Source organism: Taudactylus pleione, unplaced genomic scaffold (genome assembly GCF_031769625.1).
Source record: "Taudactylus pleione unplaced genomic scaffold, aTauple2 ptg000206l, whole genome shotgun sequence".
Taxonomy (NCBI): Eukaryota; Metazoa; Chordata; class Amphibia; order Anura; family Myobatrachidae; genus Taudactylus; species Taudactylus pleione.
In genome coordinates this window covers 4409409-4432874 of record NW_028284608.1, presented here as the reverse complement: position 1 = coordinate 4432874, position 23466 = coordinate 4409409, and the positions used below count along the sequence as shown (strand labels likewise).

Here is a 23466-nt window from a genome sequence, read left to right as displayed (position 1 = left end):
ATTTTACGATTGGCAGCCTCTAGCACTGGTTTTGCCTGTTACATTGACCATAACTAATTTCATTTGGTCCTGGACCACCAACCATTAGCACCCCAGGGTGCCACAGCACCCAGCTTGGGAACCACCGCACTAGACTATTATCACCTACAGTGCCCCTGTGATCAGTCTTAAAATATAAGATACGGCTCTAAGAACAGTATTTGTTCCACCCATCTGTAACAGCGTATCGCAGACCTCCTACTATATCCGGTTCTCCCTTCATGCCTCCACTTGTATAACATGCATCTGACTGCGCCATGACAAACTTGGGCATCAAGTTCCTAATATGTTTTATTCTACCTGGATAGCAGTATGCATTTAAATTACTTTGTATATTTCGTTCTTTGAATGTAATTCCTTCTCTATCATTTTGCAGGTCGCCCTGGAGAAAGTTTTTAACTTTGCAGTTTCCAACATATTTGAGACCAGGGTTTCTGGCCGAATGGTGGCGGATCTCTGCCGCGCCGCTGTCAAGGTGCAAATATTTTCTGTTTTTAAAGATTAAAAACTGGGCCTTTGGCTAAATGTTGGTCTATACCAGGGGTCAGGGAACTTTTTTATCTTTTACCCCAAAATATATTTAGATACGCCAACGTTACCCCCTTGATTTGAAAGGAAGGAAATCCTGTAGTAGTTCCCCCATAGTTATGCCCCTGTAGCAGTGCCCCCATAGTTATGCCCCTGTAGCAGTGCCCCCATAGTTATGCCCCTGTAGCAGTGCCCCCATAGTTATGCCCCTGTAGCAGTGCCCCCATAGTTATGCCCCTGTAGCAGTGCCCCCATAGTTATGCCCCTGTAGCAGTGCCCCCATAGTTATGCCCCTGTAGCAGTGCCCCCATAGTTATGCCCCTGTAGTGCCGCTTGTACAAAAGAAACCCCACACACTTACCTTAATCCCCGCTCCTGCATGTGCTGCCGTCCTGTCCGCCCGGCTGCTCCTCTGAACTATGGGAGTGACGTCATGACGTCTCTCCCATAGTGCGCATGGGGAGAGCCGGAAGCTGGAGTTTAGAAGAGAACTCCAGCCTTCGGCTAACGCAGCGCTGCAGGGAAGGAGCCGGGCGCCTGCTGGTAATAACATCTCAGCGGGCGTCCGGCTTAGAGCCTCCCTGCGGCGCCGAGCTGGAGGTCACTGGCGCCGGCGAACCCAGTTCACATGCACCTCCAGCCCTGCATCCATTACCCCCAGGAATTTCCGTTTTACCCCATGTGGGGTAATTTACCCCTGTTCCCCGACTACTGCTATATACAGACACATGCGCACGTTACAGCTGGTTTCCTCAAGGGATCACGTACCGCGTTAAGGTCCACAAGATCCTGTTTACCTTTGCTAAGCCACTAACGGTATCCCTTAGTTTGTTCATTTGTATAAGGTGCCTGTTTTGGGTCTGTTCTACTATATATGATAGTAAATAATTGTATATATTCGGCTATGCAGAGAAATAGTTTTTTTTCTGTTATGAGATATTACGGAGCAGCGGTTTATAATGTTGTGTTTGTATTAGAGAAGTGTTCTCTGTGACGCTGATTATGCCGGGCTTTCACTCAGCAGTCTATTGCTGTCCTCTGCCTCTAGACTTATTATGTAATAATTACACTAGTAAAAGCAGCCGGGTCACCTCAGTCTGTCCCGCACCCCTCTCTATCCCCGGAGCCCCACTCCGCCCCCCTCTACGGCTCCCTCCTATACTCTTTTCATTCCCGGAAGCCTGGCTGGTCCTACTCCACCTTTTTTCCCCGGTGTAAGACCTATCCCGTCTCCCTAGCAACGCGGGTCCATTGGGCTGGTGGCTCACGCCCCGGCTCTCACTACTCATGCATGTTGGAGACGGGTCAGACCTTCTACTTTTTCTAGAGCTGCTTAACAGAAATTTACCTGGACATTAGAGGTACAGATGTGTCCTTATACGTATAACTTTGCTGCAGTCGCGCTAAAAAGCCCCTCTAGGTGCACCAAAGTCCCTTGAGGCTCTGCTGGTATCGGGAGTCTTTTTTTTTTTGCTTGCCGATAATGCGTCCAAGTCGCAATGCGATGCGACTAGTACGCACCAGCTGACTGCGCTGATTAATGTGATACGTGACACTTGTATATCTGTGAGCACCTGAGTCTGTGTATGAACCACAACGGAACTTGGACTGAAAAAAAGCTGCGGCCGCTACATTGTAGCACTTCGTATACAGATTTAGAGACAAAGAGGGGAATTCAATTAGAGGGAAAGTTTTCGCCTGTCCGACTTTTCGCTTCATTCGCCTGTTTCAGAGGCGAATTAATTCCGTGCTCGTCCCCGCTTTTCACCTAATTCAATTGCAAAACGGGAAAACGGAAATACGCGAATGCGGGACAGGCGAAAAGTACTGAAAGAATTGGGGAAATCAATCTGTACCCCAGAAAAAGATATATTAACATAGGGAATCAATATAGATGTGTACTAATAGCCCTAATAAGACTATTTTGGGTACTTAAGTTGTGTAAATTGCTTGCTATTAGCGTCTTTGTAAAAGTGGTGAAGAATGGCATAAAGCTGTGTTTTTTGGTGAAAATAAATAGTCCTGACAAATTTGGGGTACTTGAAAATAGGTGCTAGCGTATTTTTATGTCTCTAAAGTGAACTTTTTAAAAACATGAAAAATCCACCTGCTGCATGCACCTGCAATCCCAAAAACACCTGACCCATACTTGGGGACCCCCAAGAAGTCTATTTTGCTACTTTTTATGTTTATCCCCCCACGTTTAAAATTTTCACTCCAAAAATTACATCTTTTTTGGGGTGTTCTAAGGTTTTTGTTTTATTTTTTGGCAGATTTGTCCTTTGTGGGGCTGTTCCTAGGGGTCTGAGTCGTTTCCCCATGTTTGCACCCCAAAATAAAGATTTTTCCACTTCTTTTCACCTGCTATTCATAGGAGAAACTTTTTTGGAGAATTATTTCCGCTTAGGCGAAATTGTCCTGGAATCGAATTTGGCGAAATTTTCGCAAAAAAACAGACGAAATGGCTTCTCCGTCTCTAATTGAATTTTGGCCCTCAGTCGCACACAGATATACAAGTGTCGCATATCAAATTAATCAGCACAGTCTGCTGGTGCGTCCTAGTCGCATTGCATTGAGACTTGGATGCATTTAAAATAAATACGTTAAAAAAGACATCCGCCACTAGTACAGCACCTGGCGGCTCACTCACGCCAGGCAAGTTGCGCTGCGTGGCGTATTGAGGCTAGATGAACAAGGACACATCTGTAGTAAAAAAAATCACTCTGTATTATGCCGTATATTTGATTGTATTTTTCTATTAATGCTAATTTCAGTGTTGCCCTGTGGACTCGTTGAAGCTCTTCCTGCCTCACTGCTGCAGTGTTCTAACTCATCTCACTAGTAGTAAGTCCCAAATGTATCTGATCTTCAGCGTTATCTTCATATCTCTGTTGTAACTATTTCAATTTGCGTTTTTGGGCAAAACCTGTTGCTGTCATTACAGAAAATACCACATTCCTCCTCCTCTGGAATATTATTTAATGCATTAATACTGTTAATGAAAAGCCATCATAAAACTTGCCTTTGATATGTCTCCAATTCTGGTCCCCTCATGGATTATCCTACTAATTACCGAGGTGCCGTATGAGCACTGCACTTTCAGTGGTTAGAGTGGAAAGGACCCTTTGATAAAATGTTGGGTTTGAGATTCTCCCAGAGTTTTTGGCCATTAGCCTATTATTATTATCACCGTCCTCCTCAATATCATCTTTTCGTGGCGCCGTACAGGGAAATTATTACGTTGAGACGCAACTGATTCAATATTAAAAATACAAGCAAGGGGGATAAGAGAAATGAAACGGTAAAGTAATAAGACAACAAAGTGGGTGGCGTTGAAAAAAAAAAGTATCACTCAGGGAGAGGACTGGAGACAGGGATAGAATAAGAGGTTGAAAGGCCCTGCTTGTGCGAACGTGCGGACCATCTGGGAGGAGCACTAGAAAGAGGAGACAGGGGGAGAGAGCTGAGTGATAAGAGGAGAGCCGATGATGGCCGATGCGTTTTCAGGAAATGTTTGAAACAACCAAGTAAGTAGGAAGTGACCTCTGTTACTTTGTGTTATGGCCAATAAGCCCAATTGCCAGACCACCTCAGATGACCTGTGTTAGTACAACATAAGGCAGTCGTATACATAAAACACAGAGGAGAAGACTATAAACTGAATAACTTTAGGATGGATGCTTTACTGTACATCCTTCTGCTACAGCTATTTTCCTAGAGCTTGAAACGTTTGGGGGGTATTCAATTCGCTGCAGGGTTTACCCCGAGACTGATTGTCGGCAAAAATCCCTGCAGTGTGGTGAAAGGCTCTTCAATTAAATTTTCCTGCACCGAAAAAAAATCGTGATTGTCGCGAAAACCCAATTGAGGAATCGATTGTTTTTTTTCCCTGTAAGCGAACCTGATTTTGCGGTATTTACGTGGACTTTACCTCCGACTCGGCAGCTAAATGAATACTACTCTTGGTCTGTCTTTCCTGCGTTACTGTAAAGTAAGATCAGTCGGTTTATTATTATTTCGTTCATCTTTCACCTACGCTGCAGAACTCTCACATGGAGACATCCATTTGATTGTCAGATTTTTTGAGGTGCTTTATGTTTTCCTGCATCATAGATTATCATTGGATAGTAGGTTGCGATTTCAGGATGGGTGTGCCTTTTGCGGTCTTCAAATTCTTAGCTGAATTAGACCCATATGGTCATTAATTGTTATTCCCTTACGTAGCTACTGTAGCTTGTTGTGGTGGCTACACCCTGCCAGAAAGTACATCTCACGGTTACACAACCTGTGTGCAAAGAGCTTCTAACTGTACAGAACTGCTGTGTAATGCGTAGATTGGCAAGGAGTTTCCTACCCTTTCTTTGTGCTTGGGTCCATGATTTTCTGTACTTGGTGTAAATGAGCAGAACGTCTTGTTAGTTAGTGGAGAGCTTAGAAGCTACATAGTGGTCTTTTCATAAAATGTTACTTTTGGGATTTCATTAAAATAGAGTTGGAAGTTTTAGTATGAATTGGGCGGTGACAGGCCTGTGCTCCTTCATTGTGGGTTATAATACGGGGTATCTGGCACCTGATGTGATGCAATTCCTCTTGTTCAGTCCTGAAAGCAAGCAACAGGCAAGGTTCCCAGGCAGCCCCATAACCTAGGTAAGATCCAGCCTCCTCCCTTGTTCTCTATACTAAGGGAGGCTTGGGGAAACTGGCCGCACGTTGCTTACTCTGAAGGATTGATCCTAGCACTGCACTACCTCCATATACAATGCAATGACAGAAATCAGAACTTCTTTTTAATGGCCCAAGACTGCTACGGTGGTGAAAAAATATAGGAACAGGGGATTAATATGTATTATCCAACAACAAGAGGATGGGTAGGTTGGCAGGAAAATAGATGGTGGGGGTAACAAAGTGGGAATTCCATTTTCTATATGTGGTAAATAAGCGGGTAATGGGAAGCCTCACTACTGTTTGGGGAAGGGGTCTGCTGATTCAGTTCTTTTAGGTGAATGAAAAAATGTCTGATGTTAGATACACGTTCAATAGTTCTGATTTATTAGCAGTCAGTACATCTGGGAGCCTGCAGGTGTCGCTGTTAGGCACTAGTAAAAACAGGATTTTGGTACTTACCGATAAATCCCTTTCTCCGATTCCACAGGGGACACTGGAGTTCAAGACAGTGGGGTATAGACGGTGGTAGAGCAGAGCCTGGCACTTTAAATAATTCTGAAGTGTGACTGGCTCCTCCCCCTCTATGCCCCATCAGCCCCAGTTTTAAGAACTGAGCCCGAGAGGAGACGGTAAGGAGAAGACCACAGAACGGAACAATACCGACTGAAGGAGAACAGAGGAACCCACTGCAGGGAACACATGCAGTCACACAACTAGATAAGGACCCAACAAAACGGCAGGAACGCAGCGCTGGGCGGGCGTCCAGTGTCCCCTGTGGAATCGGAGAAAGGGATTTATCGGTAAGTACCAAAATCCTGTTTTCTCCTTCATCCACTAGGGGACACTGGAGTTCAAGACAGTGGGGACGTCCCAAAGCCAACCTCCCGGGTGGGAAGCGCGGAGAACTTGCCGACCTTTCGGCCAACCGAAACAGAGACAGCCCAAGACTGGAGGCATGTCGTAGAGCCAGGAGACAATCAGAGCTCCTTGCTGAACAGTCACAGACATTCCACAACTTACAGCGTAAATTCAATGGAATACGGCTAGAGAGTAGCCGCAGATGAGAAGCATCAGAACACCGTAAGCTCAGCCAAAAACAGACCAAGCAAGACCGCTGGGAGCAGAAAAACCCCAACTAGAATCCATAGAATGGCCGTAACATGAGAACAAAACTCGAGAAAACCGTACCAGCGACAACTACAGGAAGCTGCAACAGTCTCAGACAGCAGAATCCCAGCACTGCGGGACATCAATCATATAGATAAAAGTATAATGATACCAATATACAGAGACGGAGCTGAACCCGTCCACAGACTCCTAACCAAGCAAACAAGGAGGCAAGAGTCACGACCTAACAGTCGCCCTGAACCATTCTCGAGGTCCAACTACTAAAGGGTTGGTAACCAGTGTAAGGTTTAGACCATAGAAGTTGTCAACGAGTGGCGATCCCACTGGGCATGAGGCGGATACGAGAGGATTGAGACTACACTTCCTTCCAGTGGGTCAGACGGCAGTACCACCCCTCCTGTCAAACAGCAGGCAACTTCCTACATGATGGTAGAGTGTAATCAGTACCAACTACTGGCCTGAACATAGTATGAAAACACCCAGGATACCCTTAGCAGAAAAAGAGCACGGATGCCACCTCCACCCAGGGAGAGTTACCAATATAGGGAAGTATCCCATCCGCAAGGCTAAAGCACTAGGACAACTATGAAGGTACCATTCAGGTACCTGTCAGTGTGCTGAATTTATCAACAGATACTGAACAGGAAACAAACCAGGCCCCCTGTATGGAACATAGAGACTGTCACACTTTATAGTAAAAATGTGCATTAGCCCATAGATGCGCTTCAGTCCATAAACCCAACAGATTCCAGTAGAATAGGGTCACAAATCTCAATGTTACAACTATGCACCTACATACCAGGAAAGCTCTAAAGTGTACAGCCAACTGATTTAAAAGAACTGAAGGCTGCTAGGACAGCAGCTAGGGTGCGTAAGATAGAATAACAGCTATGTCAGGATGCATGAAAAGGAAGCATCTTCTGAGGCATTAGTGGGGTAAGCCCGCTTATCTGCGAGCGACCAGAAGCCCTCTGGACGCTATGTAGAATGTCACTGACCTTATTCATCTCACAGCAACCCACCACGACAGGTACAGAGAGTAGCCTCAGTGGGCAAAGATCAATGCTCTACAGCACGGACTTCAGTCTGGAGATGCTGCAGAAGAAAATACTGTAGAAACTAGCAAATTGTTAGTGGAGACAAGAAGGCCGTACAACAGGACGCTATACCTGAGCCTGTTCCATTAGGGATATGTATCCATATAGAGATTACACATACCCCAAAAACGGTCTGCTAGTGTATCCTTACATTAACACTTATAATGGTGAAGTGTGTATTACGCCAACAATCTGATACAACTCAGGCCAGACCCTGCCTATATCGGCGGGTGGCCCTAGGCCTCATGTAAATTAACTAATAAGCCATGAGGATGGAATAGATCCTGGATTCTCTATGTACTGATAGGAAATGTACCCAAGGGACCATCAGATACCCATTTTATTGAGATATGCGACAAGACAATAATATAAAGTACCAGAATCGATACTGGGAAAGGTACCTGTACATAGACATAGAATGCGTTAATTATCCCAAGTAAGAAGAGATATATATATGTAGTGATAACGCCAGACAGGGCCAAAAACAGATTTCTCCAATTATTAGGAAAATTCATACAAGGAACGGGAATATATCAGTATATATACACATACACACACATAAACATAGCTGCATGAAAAGGCAAACTCTTTGAAAGGAAGAGTTAGTACCGACATAGTAAGTCAGTTGTCAAACTCCTGCACCAGGAGATCAGCACGCTACATACATATACACACATATATATATCTCGCAATAGGAGATCAGCATGCTATATCTATATATACACACACTGCATTCCTAGTGTCTTACAAGTTGGTTACTAAGTGCGCCCTAGAGTGTAGTTGTAATTAATAGGTCCCCCGAAGTGGACGCCGTAGATATAGACTGATGGAAACAGGACTATAACCCGAGGCGGGTGTAAGTACATATACATGTGTGGACATACAGGAAGGCCCCAGGACATGTATAGAGTCCATACTAGAAGCGATGCCGTAGGAGCCTGTGACTATCCTATGTAAGCTGCAGAACATGACTCTAGTCTATAGAGCCACCATATAATATGTATAACAGACAGCTTCTGGTAAACCCTGGCAGCTTTCCAGACGTGGAATAATATGTACCTTAATGATTGTGGAAGTATAGGCATACCTACACATATCCATAATTATATACATATACACACACACCACCCAATCCCTAGGGAGAGATGGTGTTAAGCGGAGTTATAGAACAAACTACCGGATCAGGAGAGTCCAGCCTCTCGTCGCAGCATCCTCTTTAAATATGCTAGGTATCAGACATAAAACTGAGAAGAACATATCCTACCCCTGCTTTAATGGTAAGGATAAGAAGCAAAACATATATATATATATATATATATATATATATATATATACACATACACACATATATATATATATTACACACACAAATCCCCACATGCCTACGCGTACCTACATACAAGATTAGTAGGTGACGATATAATTTGAAAAATATAACATGGGCAATAGTTAGAGCCATGGAAGGAACTGAGCCCCAGGTCTTAACGCCGGGTTTAGTTTAAAATACAAGTATATACATACATGTGGCTTACCTCCACGCAGGGAGACTGCTCATGTGCCGTGCGTGGCTGTCATTCTGCTACGGCGTTGGGGCAGGAAATGTTAGCAACGTACTATCCCAGACTGATTGCCATCCTGGGACCCTTCCGTTACCGGTGTACTCGCCTTATCAGGTGTGCCCTTCTGGCTCCAGATGATGGAAATCAAAAGATGACCTCAGTGATGCGAGACAGCAATGCCAACCACCACAACGGCCATATGTTACTACTTCGTGTTGTGTGTGCTGCCGAAGGGAATAAATAAGATATAAATCCATATAGATGCACAGATGCATACCTTCTAAGGTAAGCACCGAAGGCTGTTGAGATTTAACATATGTGCAGCCACATATGTGCCCCCCTTATGCATGAGAAGAGTACGGCTCATTGTTAAGGCGAGCCAATGTGAGGCAAAAGCCTGAGGATGGGACGCACCCTTTTTGTAACCTTGAGTTAAAGATATGCAATAACCGTAATTTCTGGCAGCAGCCAGAACCGTGGCCCGACTATGCATACTATACACATTTAGGCAGAGTGATCTCTGGCAGCTATAGATGGAAGAAACACACTGCATTATTCTGTTACACATCAAGCATATTTGCCCCAGATGTTCAATGTAATAAGCCTGCCGCACCTGGTATACCCAGGCGGTCTCCCATCCAAGTACTACCCAGGCCTGGCGCTGCTTAGCGTCCAAGATCAGACGAGATCGGGCGTGTGGCCGTAGGCGCTGATAGATATGTGGTGGGCAAAGTGGCGTGGACACAACCTCTATATTAGCCTGTGACATGTTCCTCCCTGTGCTTCATTTTTTTTTTTTTTTTGTAAATATAATATTAAACCAGTACACTACCCAGTTCCGTAGGGGAACTACCGACGTGCAATATAACAGAGATGAGGCAGAGCCAGAATCTATATAAAGACTGCAGGTTAAATTACAAACTCCACAGTTGTGCCGTTAAACCTAATAAGACCAGGTGCTGTAGGTTTAAGTAAAGAAAAAAACGGAAGAGGCCATATGCAAGCACAGGGAGAACATACAAACTCCAAACAGTTAGGGACGTACTGGGAATAAAACCCACAACCCTGTTAAGGGTTGCACCCCCCACAGAACTCCAGAGTGAGGATGCAGGAGATGCTGGCAATAAGCCCCGGCTCCTTTTAAGGCAGGTGCATATGCTGTTTAAGAATACTCGCTGGAGGTAATGGCGGCATCTGTGCACGCCAGCATGGACTAGACTCCGCCCCTTATCAATAAGCTGGCGGGGTGCAAACAATGGCTGGTATAGCAGGCATAATGCGAGTGGGGGAGCGGGAACGTAATAGCCAGCGCCGGTGCATCTTCATACAAGCACCGGCGCCGCAATTAGCAGCCGAGAGCGCTGTGAATAACAGCCTTGCTCTCCGGCGACTGTGTGCAGAAGCCAGCGCTTCTACAAGCACCAGCGCGGCAGGGAACAGCCGCGCTGAGCAGCTCCCTAAGCCCCGCCATGCGGCCAATTGTAGCCAGCGCCGGTGCAATCTCCGGCGCCGCAACCAGCAGCCGAGGGCGCTGTGAATAACGGCATCGCTCTCCGGCGGCTGTGCTCCTCCCCCTGCAGAAGCCCAGTGCTTCTTCAAGCACCAGCGCGGCAGGGAACAGCCGCGCTGCTGCGCAATGTAGACTCCCTTATGGGAGTAGCGGGTCGCGGCAGGCTCCCTCCCCGTGGGGATATAGCAGAGGGAGGATTCAGCTCTCGTGAGAGCAGCAAACAGAGCGCTGTCAGGCTCTATAAAGTAAGACAGCGCTCATCGTGCAGGGATCAGGCATGCTGCTAGGCAGCAACATTACAGACTGTCTGAACAGTCTCCCTGTACATGTATCCGCGCTCTATGCGCGGTACCTCCGCCCCTTGTAACAACGCTAGCGGCGTTATAACAGGATTCCAGGAGGGGTTATACTACAGTATATACCACCTGAGCCTGGGAGGGGGCAGAGGGGCCGCAGATTAAACTCCGTTCCCCATAAGGGGAACAGAGCTATACTTACCACTGCTGGCATCAGGGCTGCGGCTAGGCATTCGGAAGCACGGACACAGCCTCTATATTAAGCTGTGGCGTGTCCTCCCTGAGCTACTGCCAGGGTGCCTGGGACTCCGACACACACTCTTTTTAGTGGAGGCGGGTCTCCTGATGCCTCCATGTAGCAGGCTGACAGACGCAGTACTCTGTCAGCCTGTCCTCAATGCTTTGTGAAAGCTAGAAATTAAAATAAAGTTGAAATAAAAGAAAAAATACTAAGTGTGGGCTGGAGCTCAGCCCTATGTGACCGGCTCTCTCGGGCACATTCTAAAAACTGGGGCTGATGGGGCATAGAGGGGGAGGAGCCAGTCACACTTCAGAATTATTTAAAGTGCCAGGCTCTGCTCTACCACCGTCTATACCCCACTGTCTTGAACTCCAGTGTCCCCTAGTGGATGAAGGAGAAAGGTTCATACAAAATGCTTTCCTTACCCCAGCCAGCTGCATGAGGGGGGTTTAAAGGTACTGGCTACAGCACAATAGCTACAGGTTAGCTTGTAAATATAACTTCCCCCACCGTTCTCACATGGATCTGTCTATTACCTTTATGAGACGTCCCTATGACGTGTGTCAGACTGTGTGTCAGCTGAACGATGCATGTCGAGCCCTGCAATCACTAAATAATGAATACAGTAGTATATTATGTGCAAAAATCTTTACTGCGCTAGGCACTATATGTATTTTGGGATTTATAGATCTATATCGGGTTTGCTGTCTTTTTAATAAACAGGAGGCATGTAGTAAAAATAATAACTAATATTTAATATATGCAAATTAATCCACATAAACATTGAAAATTGCAATCATAAATACATGAAAAAAAATCAAACAATTATAAAACTGCAGAGATCAAATGACTCTCTTACTAAGGTATATTAATGTGAGAGTGTAATTGATACCATATCACTGAGGTTCCACAGCACAACGTTCTAATGCTGCCAATGCTTTGCAACAGTGTGGCTTAAAAGTATCAATTGGTTTCCAATACAAAACGGCTGAATTCCGCTAATTGATGGAAATTCACTACTGGCGTCCCAGTGTGAAAGAAAGTCACGCTGAGACATAAAAGGTGGGAAAGGGGAAAGAATAAATAATACCTCGACCCCTGGATGGTTGTGTCTACCCCAATGTCCGTCCTTGGTGTAGCTTGTCCGCTATCTATAGAACTGCGGCTGGATGGAGCCGATTGCCGTGCAGCGGAAAACCAAAGCTGCTCACAGAGCGGTGAATGTAGTAGCGGCCGGCGGTGTACTCTGGGGATGCAGTGGATGAACAGAGCTGCCCACGGAGCGGTGGCTGTAATTCAGCTGGTGGTGGACTCCGGGGATACGGCGGGAGACCAGAGCAGCCTGTGGAGCAGTTGCTGTATACTGGCTGGCGATGAGCTCTGGGAATGGATCGTCACCTTCTAAAGATCCTCCAAAGTGCAAGTGCAGCAAGTGGTATGGTGCTGTGAAAACCTCAGGTGCCTGGGTGATGACGTCAACGCGTTTCGTCTCGTGAAAATCGGGACTTTCTCAAGACAGTCATTTTTACCACAGAAAAAGACATAATGCTTTCCCATGGTATTGTCTTCCTTCTAGGCAGCATATATACAGTACTGTCCTCTCACCTGCTGTATCCACCAGACGCATTCTCCATTTATATTATTCTTCCGTTACATCCAGTTTTGAGTCTGGCTACAATTTATAGTCAGAACACTAAAAGAAGGGTGGTCTGAGGAAACGGAATGAACAGTGATTTGTCAAAGTAATGTTTTTCAAGTTTTTATTTTTGCCACAGGATTTAACAAAACCTTTTTTGTTTTCCCCCCTAAAAGCAAATCCAGCCTGGTTTTGTCATTTTGAAATAATAAAAAAAAAAATACTGCTTGAAATCACGCGTCAAAAGTAGCAGATATGATAAATCGCTCTTCCTTACATTTTCCCCATCATCTTCTGAAGGCGGAGAATTTCTTGGTGGTAGAATAACTCTTATGGAGCGTACACACGGTCAGATTTGTCAGACTTGTCAGATTTGTCAGATGAACGATTAAACGATCTGAACGATTTGACCAAAGTTTTGAACGATTTGAACGATTGAACGATTTTTGACTGCATTAAAATGAATGGAATCGTCCAAGTCTGACTGCAAACCCATCAGATGTCAGATATCGTTATCTGACAAACGGGAACGCGCATCGTTGATCGTCCATCGTTCAGGCATGTCAGATATGAACGATTTTCCTTCAGATATGAACGACTGAACGATTTTTAAATCGTTATCGTCCATATCTGAAGAAAAAATCTGATCGTGTGTATGCACCATTATGTGTAATGTAAAGTCTGAGAAGCACAGCGCCCCCTGCTGCATGCAAGTATTGGGCATCATCCCGTTTTCCATGGAAGCAGAACTAATCGCAGAGACTCTTTCTGAGTTCAGCTCAGAGAGAGCTGATGGATTAATTCCACCATGCCTGGATCTATAGAAAGAGCACACAGTCAGCAGAACTCATGGGGAGGCCGTTTTTCTCTTTTTCATTGTGCATATAAACCTGTACTATTTCCAATCATTCACTGTCCTTTATCTGTTGCGTTTGCAAGTTTGTCAGATGCTTTTCTTTTCTGGGAGTGGAGTAATCTGACAGGAGGCGGCTCTTCATTTTTGTTGAACTTGTACACGAGGAAGTGTATAGTGTGTAGAGACCGTTTGTATAGCTACAGATGTGTCCTTGTACACCTTTGCTGTAAGTTTGCCAAATAGCCCTCCTTTGCCCGCAGTAGTCCTTTTGAGATAGCCACTTCTTCTTTTTTTTTTTTTCCTCTCTCATAATGTGCGTTTGCACCGCTAAATAGATAAGTGTGAAAACTTCATTGGTAACGTACACTGACCACTAGGCGCTTGCGGTAATTCTGCATGCGATTAAGGTGCCGAATTCAATTAGAGGCGAGAAAAGTGCCGTTTGGAGAAAAGTTTCCACGGATTTGGACTTTCCGCCTATTTTTAAAGTATCTCCATATTCAGTTCAATGAAGATTTTGCCTAAGCGGAAAGTCAGTGCAATGTAATAGGCGGAAAAGTATCATCGAAGAATAGCAGGAGAAAAAAAAGTGCAAAGTCATTATTTTGGGGTGTGAACGTGGGGAAACGACTAAGAACCCTCGGGACAGCCCCCACAAAGTACAAATCAACAACAACCACAAAAAAATTACCTCAGAACACCCCAAAAAAGTACTTTCATTTTTGGGGCGAAAAAGTTAAAAGCGGGGGGACAAGCATACAAACTAGCAAAAGACTTTTTGGGGATCTGCAAGGATAGTTCAGGTGTTTTTGGGATTGCAGGTGCATGTAGCAGGTGCGTTTTTTGAACATTTTTAAAAGTTCACTTTAGAGAAATTAAAAATGCTAGTTCCCATTTTCAAGTACCCCAAATTTGACTGGAGTACTTTTTTTCCCCCCAAAATCCTGCTTTATGCCATTCTTCACCACTTTAGTTTAAATTTCTTCTTATTAGCGTCTTTGCTACTTAAGTACCCCAAACACTTTTATTAGGGCTATTATTACACATTCATTCCTTATGTTAGTGCATCTTTTTTAAGGGTACAGACTGATTTCCCCAATTCAGACAGTACTTTCCGCCTGTTCCGCATTCGCCGCTTTCCGTTTTCGCCTGCTTAGGAATTGAATAGGGTGAAAAGCAGGGACGCGCACATGAAAATTTTCGACTCTGAAACAGGCGAAGGCGGCAGAATGTCGGGCAGGCGAAACTTTTCAGATTTTTCGCCTCTAATTGAATACGGGCCTAAATCTGTGTAAAAAATGTTTCCGATATCATAGCAGTTTCTTTGTGTGATAAGTTTCAGCCTAGCGTCCCTGGCACTGAGCGGCTTTGTGTGTTGATGCGACTTAGATGCAATATTTACGAAAAAGTACGCTCCGCTAACCATGGAGGAGCATCTAAGTTGCGCCAATAGTCTTCCACGCCATATGGCAATAAGATGCTAGGTGTATGAGGACAAATCTGTATATTGTTATACCTCATTTAGGGAACACCGTGTATGATAAATATGCTTTTTGTAGATTAAAAAAATGATTCATTAAAAAAAAAATTCTGTGTTCCATACTATGTAGTTTTATATTTTATTTTGTAGAAAATGAGGATTTGGTATCAGAGTCCAACGCTGTCCGACATGTTATAAATCTCTCTGTATTACTTCTACCTAGATGACGATGTCCTCCATGAGGAAGAATTAGATAAAGAGCTACTCTGGAATCTGCAGCTCCTGTCTGAGGTAATTTCCCGCTTTGTGTTCTTACTAATTATAGCTGTATGAAATGTGATCGCTTGGCACTGGGCCTTGTGAGTATTGGTTAGTTACCCAGCAGTCGCACCTTCATATACCTCAGAAATGAGCAGCCATTTATCTTGGGAGATATCTGATCATTAGACATTTGCCCCAGCCATCTCCCCTGTGGATCATTATACCTCATACAGGGCAAACCTTACAGTCCTGTAGCTACATAGACACAGAAAAGTGCGTGTGTTCTGGGGGATGGTTGTAGGATGTCTTGTGCTAGCTTTAGGACAAGGGTCAGTGCAGTGTACTGGATACTACATATGCAATAGACTTTGCTAGTACCATGGTAACACTGTCATCTGGTTTATAATTTATCCTTGACTACTCTATGTATGTTATGGTCCCTAACATCTTGCTAGCACTCTTCTATATACATTATTAAAGGCAAATAATGGATTATCCGATCCAATTGTAGTTTTCCGACAAGTGATCGTGGTGTTTAATAAAGAACGTGCACTATTGGTATTGGTGGCACAGTGTCGGCTAACATCGGCATAAGCTTTAGTCCAGAATGCTCTCCGTCCAACGGGTAGAGCGCCATCTTATAATATGTAACACAATGGATGGAGAAGATAGTGGGAGGAACAGCAGTACATGTCACACATAAATGATGGCACGCATTAACAGTAGGTCTTACATCACATTACACAACATTTCATTGGAGTTTCCGGATTGTACGTGGATATCCGGTCACTGTATCTGATGTCCTCTCCGATCGGTATTGTGTCCAAAATGTAGGGTCAGGTGCACAGTTCAAAGGGCTCAGTACATAGTTCTTTGTGTCATGTGTATAATAATTTTTTTTGTTTTGAGGTTCTCCTTTGTAAGAACGACTACGTGCAGTTCGAGTTATTGCGACTATGCCCATATTGATATTGTATAACCTCCAATTGTCTTTTTAAGTGATTATCTTAAAAGAGACTTTGATTGGTAAAATATGTTGCATGCTAGAAGAGTATTTATTAAAGATGAAGTTAGGACGAATCACACAAAATCGGATAAATGATAGTACAAGTTATTTCATTAGTGTGGTTTAATAAGTGATTGACAATTGACTGAATCTTGCATCAATATTTTCTCACCACGGTAACATCTAAACTCCCGTAACACTGTTTGTGTGTTCAGTACAGTTATGTCACTGTCTCTGATCGAATGTACCTGTTCTATTCATTTTGCTAGATAACCAGAGTGGACGGGGCGAAATTGCTCCCCTATAAAGACCAGCTTGTAAGGATTCTCCAACGGACCTTGCACTTCACATGCAAACAGGGTTATACTTTGTCCTGCAATCTGCTGCACCATCTGTTGCGTTCCAGCACTCTCATCTACCCCACGGAGTACTGCAGTGTACCGGGTGGATTTGATAAACCGCTATCTGAATATTTCCCAATCAAGGCAAGTCTGTCTTGTGTGTAATGAAAATTGTTTTAGGGTTTCTTTTGATAGATTTTATTTTATTTTTTTAAATTAACAGCCTGATTGAATACCGGGTCTGTTTAGTGTGTTTGCATTCCCACACTTTAACAATAACTGCTGAGATAAGGTATCTGTTGTGCATTATCTGCAACCACTCTCCCTTGAAGGATTGTAGGAAGCCTTTATACACTTGGGTGTCAACTTGGTGGCAGAGTTCTGTCCCAGGTGCTGGCAGACTATTGCAAAACTGCTGCGAGTTGGTCACCGACATGAAGACCATGAAGGCGGATGTCCCCAGATGACATGATTGTCAGTGTAATTTGCAGAAGGGAGTTCATCCCTGTTTGTGTTTTCTGTAAACCTGAGCTTTGTTCTGCAGCCCAAACCTGGTAAGTTATTAACCGATTTTAATGGTCTAGGACTGGGGTAAGGCCGGTGATCTGTGGAACCTGAACATCAAGTGGCATGTTCCATCAGCAGAGGAGATTGAATTTGCTTACTTCCTGCTGGACAACTTTCTACGGCCAGAGCTGGATAAGCTAGAACGTTATGGAAGCGGAGAGCTTGAGATGTCAAGGTATGTCACTATCTGTCTAATCACGCTTTTCATTTGTGGCCCTGCTTTGCGATCCAGAGTAAATTGCAAGGATTGTTTTGTTATATTAAAAAATATATATTTTTATTGTTTTAAAAAATAAAACGAATTATTTAGCAAGTGTGACCTTATCTGTGGCAAATGATTCATTCAAATGTTCTTGGAAATTGAGCAGTGTCATAATTTGACCATCGATCGTCTTTGTCTACAGATCGTTTAGATTTTCTAGGGAGTTTGTGCAATGCGGCTACAACACATCGTTATATTGTGTGCCGCAATCCCATGAAAAACAAAAACACTATGGGCCCAATTCAGAAATGCATGTTCATCTGATGATCGTACATTCTGTGATGGATAGGGGTTTTCACCTGCGTAGGACCTGTCTGCACATATACAGAATGGGTCCTGCGATTACGCTCACAGATCTTACCCCCCCCCCCCCCCCTAGCTGCAGCATGATTGACATGCTGCGGAGCGGGGGATGTGGCTGGTCTCCGTTCCCGGAAACGGGAGCCTACCATCCCCATTTTCCGGGAGGGAAGAGGCCAGGGTCTGCGTCGACATTCTTGGCCTCTGAAGTGTCCAAAAAGTTGCTATTTCTGAAGCTCTCCCAATCCCGTTACATTTAAATCTTCACTGTGCCACAAGCAGGTATTTTTCTAATTGGTATTCACACTATCTGGTAATGTGGTTACTGGCCCAGGGAGGCCGGAGTCAGACTACATCCATAATTGCAGAAAGAGAAATGCACAGCGTTTAGTCTTGTGCTGACTTTATACCACAATATAAAGTGACGGAGTATTACCCCAACCGTTATACCAAACCGCTAAAGCTACAGCCCAATGCCACAGTTTATCTTTCTTTACCCTCCCCTTCCAGCCAATCTCCGCACATACTGTATATCCTGGTTATATGCTGAATGAATGAGATATAAATAATAAAAAAAAAAAAAAAAAAGTTATTCCCCGCAATATGAGATCACCATCTGTATTGTGATTTTTTTTTTTTTTTTTTTTACTGCCCGTCCACGTTTTTTTAGTTTAGAGGGGAGGGCAGCGATGTTCCATTACCACCATTATCTGCCTTTATGTAGCAGTTAGTTTTACGGGTCTCTCGTTCTGAGTTTAACACCACTGTCTTCACAGTAATGCTGGCCATACACGCTACAATTATCGGGACGATCCGCCCAATATCGGCGGATCGCCGCGATAATTGTAGCGTGTGGGTGGGCGACCGAGGGTTAAATATTGCTCGGTCGGGCATGCTGGATTGTCCAGCATGCCCGTCCGATGCGATATTTCCTGTTAAACTGTCGGCCGCATCGGGCAGTGTATGCCCAGCGCAGCCGACAGACAGACATTTCCTGTGTTCCTTCCTACGGAAGGAACAGGGAAATGTCTCCTCCCCCAGGGGCAGAGCGCAGATGTCGGGCTATACACTGTGAGATTTCTCTCACAGTGTATGCCGGCGACATCTGCGGCTGGCAGGCTGCCAGATAAAATGTCTGTCGGTCTGACAGACGTTTTATCTGGCCGTGTATGCCCAGCAATAGCAATCTTGAAAATTAAAAATCATTTAGATACAAATTTTTTTTTTTTTTTGCTATCAAACATAAATGTAACCTTTACACTGTCTTTTAGTGGTTCGGAATTACTGTGTGTGCAGGTACACTGTATTCCTATTACTGCAGCCGAATTTAATTTTACCTCCATGCTGCATATTTGAAAAACTCCTCAATGTTTGTGTTTTATTCTTTATAATCTTTTAACCTACAAATCGTAGATTCAGTGATTTTATGAAGGACACGGCCCAACTGTTAAACATAGATAGAACCCCAGCTTGTATGATACTGATATGGATGATGATGTTCTATTTTTATTTATAAGGGACGATGTTCAGCAGTGTCTCACCATCATACACAACTGTCTCACTGGCTCAGGGAATCTCCTACCTTCTCTACAAGGGGAGAGAGTAACTCATCTGTGAGTATCCCTTCAGTTATTTTTGTGTGCGTTCAATTTTATTTTATCTTTTGAGCATATTAAGTTGTGACTGTGCTAAATATGTGCTTGTTATAGGACTTTATATAGTTTATCTGGTGTTACTAGTCAGTCGGCCTTTAGAGCTCATCTCTTCTCTTAGGAGTATGGGGAAAAACGAGGCAGTTAATGACGTTCTCTCTTCCCAGAACCACCGGTCAATCTTTGGGGTCAATCCTATTAAGTGGGAAGGGTGCGAGTCGCCGCTGCAACGGCGTTAAAATGCCGTCAACGGACCTGCACCTTGCACCCTTCGAGGCCAGCTCCGAGTCCGAATTCGCAGAAATTTGCTCGGAGCTCTATGGGGCTCCGACCACAATTCAGCGTATCCAGGCTGCCGTAAAGTGCGGCCATTGCCGCGATGACTCGCACCGGCGAGAACATCGCAGGTAATAGGATTGACCCCTTTACGTAGTGTGATGATTTTCTCACCACACACCAGCTGGAATGGTCTGTGACATCATTAGGGATGGGGTGTGATGATATGACTGCAGGTTCCCAGGTCCGTAAAGGAATGTAACGTTGACAGAGAGCCACTAGAAGCATCGGACATTCTGGGGAGAATTCGGTTGAATTTTTGGGCATCTTATCTAATGGACGTCTGTCATAGCAATTCAATTGTTTCTCCGATAGACACCCATTAGTGTTTAACGCACCTAGAAGCACCAGGTTTAGACGCTCAATAAGGCTAAACCTGACTAAACTGGTTTAGGCATCTAGTGTTTTAGTTTGGGCTCCCAAACTACGGATTTTGCACACATTTTTTCTCTCACCTCAAAATGTCTGTCGCAGCTAACAGGCAAACAAGTGATTTCCCCCTCTGAGTCTATTCCTGGACTGCACAGGGATAATAATTACAGATATAGACTATCAGCATTCCCTCATTATAGGCAAAATTAAGCAAAGTGGATAGTTGAGGTTTAAGTAAAGATGATATTTGGGGTTACACACCCTTTTAATTTTTTTATTTAAACACAAGTAGCCTTTAATTTATACGTTATGTACATAATATTTGGAAATTGGCCAGCATCAGATTTTGATTCAGGGACTGGTTTATTAATGGAGTTCAAATGGCATCATATGTTTAGTATTTTATGTAGTGTTTGGGGGCAAGTCAAATGTAAATGTTTGAGCCGGCGGCTGTCAGTGCTGGTCCCCCCGACAGGAGCAATTCAATTGAATTATATGATGTAGTATTGATTTCATCTGTTAGTATTCTATATAGTAATAATTTCATCCGTTATATTTATTGTTTGTCATTTGTTGATATTTTAGGTAGTAATTTGTCATGTTAGTATTTTATGTCGTATATTAGTACAGGTTGAGTCTCCCATATCCAAATATTCCGAAATACGGAATATTTTTGGCATGACTAGGTAATGAAACCTTTTGATTTTTGATGGTTCAATGTACACAAACTTTGTCTAAGGCACAAATTATTAACAATATTGTATAAAATTACCTTCAGGTTGTGTGTATAAGGTGTATATAACACATAAATGTATTCTGTGTGTATAATTGGGGTCCCATTCCCAAGATATTTCATTATGGTATACAATTATTCTAAAATACGGAATATTCAGTTATCCAAAATATCCCTGGTCCCGAGTATTTTGGATATGGGAGGCTCAACCTGTATATTATGCCATATGTTAGTTTTTTATGTCATATGTTCGTATATTATGTCATATGTTAGTATATTAAGTTGGTATTTTATGTTCCTTTCTCTGAACAGACATGATGTGGGAGAGACAAAATCTTAGATGGGGGCATAGACACCTAGGGCCTGATTCGTAGATGGACAGTAATGTGATCGCAACAGTGATTTCGTACGGAAGGCAGCTGCGAAAATATACTGATGGTCCCAAAGATCACCCGTGCATAGGGACACCCACTGCTACCTTCTTATCGCTTACCTGTGTAAATATCTGTAACATCGACGTACATCAAGCAACCATCTTGCCCTTGCGACAGGTCTGACCAGCCGCATACTTTGAGGCTCTCCTGACGCAGAGAGCTCTTGTGCTGCGTATGCAATCGCAGTGGCTAATTTATGCACGCCCATGTAATGCCGTTCAAATGGAAAGGCACCCCTGCGTTTTTTCTGACCACCCATAAACACGAACAACCTGTCATTCACTTAGTGATGGATTACTCTGTGCGTCCGTAATCGCAATGCAATTGCTGCACATGCGCAGTACCGCTTATACGCGTGCACAATGCCAAACCATCGCTCGATCTGCGTAATTATCAGCATTGCGTAACTCTCTGAATCAGGCCTCCTAGTCTGTGGTTTAAGTCGCACAATGTGGTATAATTTAGGTATTTCAATTTGAGCAGCAAATTACGTGCGGGCACCAATAGAATAACTGTTCCCAATCAAAATCTAATTATAATGATGGGTGGTTTGGTTTGTTGGATAAATGTTCCTGGGAAGGGTTATTTTGTAAAAATGTAAAGCCGCAAGCCTCACACCCCTGTTCTCAGGGTCCATGTCCTATTCAAATTTACTCCCATTCCATCCCATACCTGAAGCAGGTAAGAAGCCAATATCTCCGTACTCAGTCTCCTTTTATAATGACTGGTTATGATTCTGGTTTTATTTCGATGTATCCATTTATTTTAATGGGCTATACATATGGAACTGTCATTTGCATATTATTTTTGCAGGGTTACAAGCATGGTATCCTTGGATGAGACAAAACTCTTTACTGGTATAGACCATGGTAAGATCACTTCCGTTACCCTATTTTTTGTTTCCCATAACATTAATTATGCAGAATTAGTTGGCGTTATGTCAGGAGATCACATAGAGGCGTATATAGCAATCAATTTCTGTTATTCCAGGCATCCCCTCGCAATGGTCATTTTTATTGCTCCCCCACTGCCTATAAAATGTAGTATATATACAGAGGTGCTTGAAAGTTTGTGAACCCTTCAGAATTTTCTATATTTCTGCTGAAATTTGGCCTAAAACTACCTCAGATTTTCATACAAGTCCTAAAAGTAGATCGAGTATGAAATCAAACAAATGAGACAAAATAATTAGATGTGCTCATTTTTTTTTTTTTTTTTTTTTAGTAAAGAAAATGATCAAATATCACATCTGTGAGTGGCAAAAGTATGTGAACCTTTGCTTTCAGTATCTGGTATGACCCCCCTTGTGCAGCAGTAACTGCTTCTAAACGTTTCCGGCAATTGTTGATTAGTCCTGAACATCGGCTGGGAGGAATTTTACCCCATTGCTCCGTACAAAACAGCTTCAACTCTGTTATGTTGGTGGGTTTCCTCCCATGAACTGCTCCCTTCAGGTCCTTCCACAACATTTCAATTGGAGTAAGGTCAGGATTTTAAGTTGGCCATTCCAAAACTTTAAATGTATTCTTCTTTAAACATTCTTTGGTCAAATGACTTGTGTGCTTTGGGTCGTTGTCTTACTACATGACCCTCGTTCTCTTGAGATGCAGCTCGTGGGCAGATGTCCTGACATTTTCCTATAGAATATTCTAGTATAATTCAAAATTCATTGTCTCATCAATGATGGCAAGTTGTCCTGGGCCAGATTCAGCAAAACAGGCCCAAACCATGATACCACCACCGTGTTTTCACAGATGGTATGAAGTGTTTATGCTGGAATGCAGTGTTCTCCTTTCTTCAAACATAACGCTTCTCGTTTAAACCAAAAAGCTCTATTTTGGACTCATCTGTCCACAAAACAATGTTCCAATTGTCTTCTGGCTTGCCCAAGGTGATCTTTAGCAAACTGCAGACGGGCAGCAATGTTCTTTTTGGAGAGCAGTGGCTTTCTCCTTGCAATCCTGCCATTCACACCATTGTTGTTCAGTGTCCTTCTGATGGTGGTCTCATTAACATTAACATTAGCTAATGTGAGAAAGGCCTTCAGTTGCTTAGAGGTTCTTGGGTTCCTTTGTGACCTTGCGAACTATTAGACACCTTGCTCTTGGCGTGATCTTTGTTGGTTGACCACTCCTGGGGAGGATGGTAATGGTCTGGAATTTCCTCC

General features: G+C 43.7%; 1 protein-coding gene across 2 annotated transcripts in view; it reads left to right on the top strand.

The window, feature by feature from the left end:
- Positions 1 to 23466, top strand: part of PSME4 (proteasome activator subunit 4) — a 139959-nt gene that overhangs the window by 62486 nt on the left and 54007 nt on the right. For both annotated transcript variants that reach the window (XM_088477998.1, XM_088477999.1), the window contains 7 exons: positions 416 to 514; positions 3342 to 3411; positions 15259 to 15326; positions 16572 to 16787; positions 17228 to 17385; positions 19290 to 19385; positions 22113 to 22168. In XM_088477998.1, coding sequence (XP_088334124.1) covers positions 416 to 514; positions 3342 to 3411; positions 15259 to 15326; positions 16572 to 16787; positions 17228 to 17385; positions 19290 to 19385; positions 22113 to 22168 — 763 coding nt within the window. The remainder of the gene's footprint in view (positions 1 to 415; positions 515 to 3341; positions 3412 to 15258; positions 15327 to 16571; positions 16788 to 17227; positions 17386 to 19289; positions 19386 to 22112; positions 22169 to 23466) is intronic.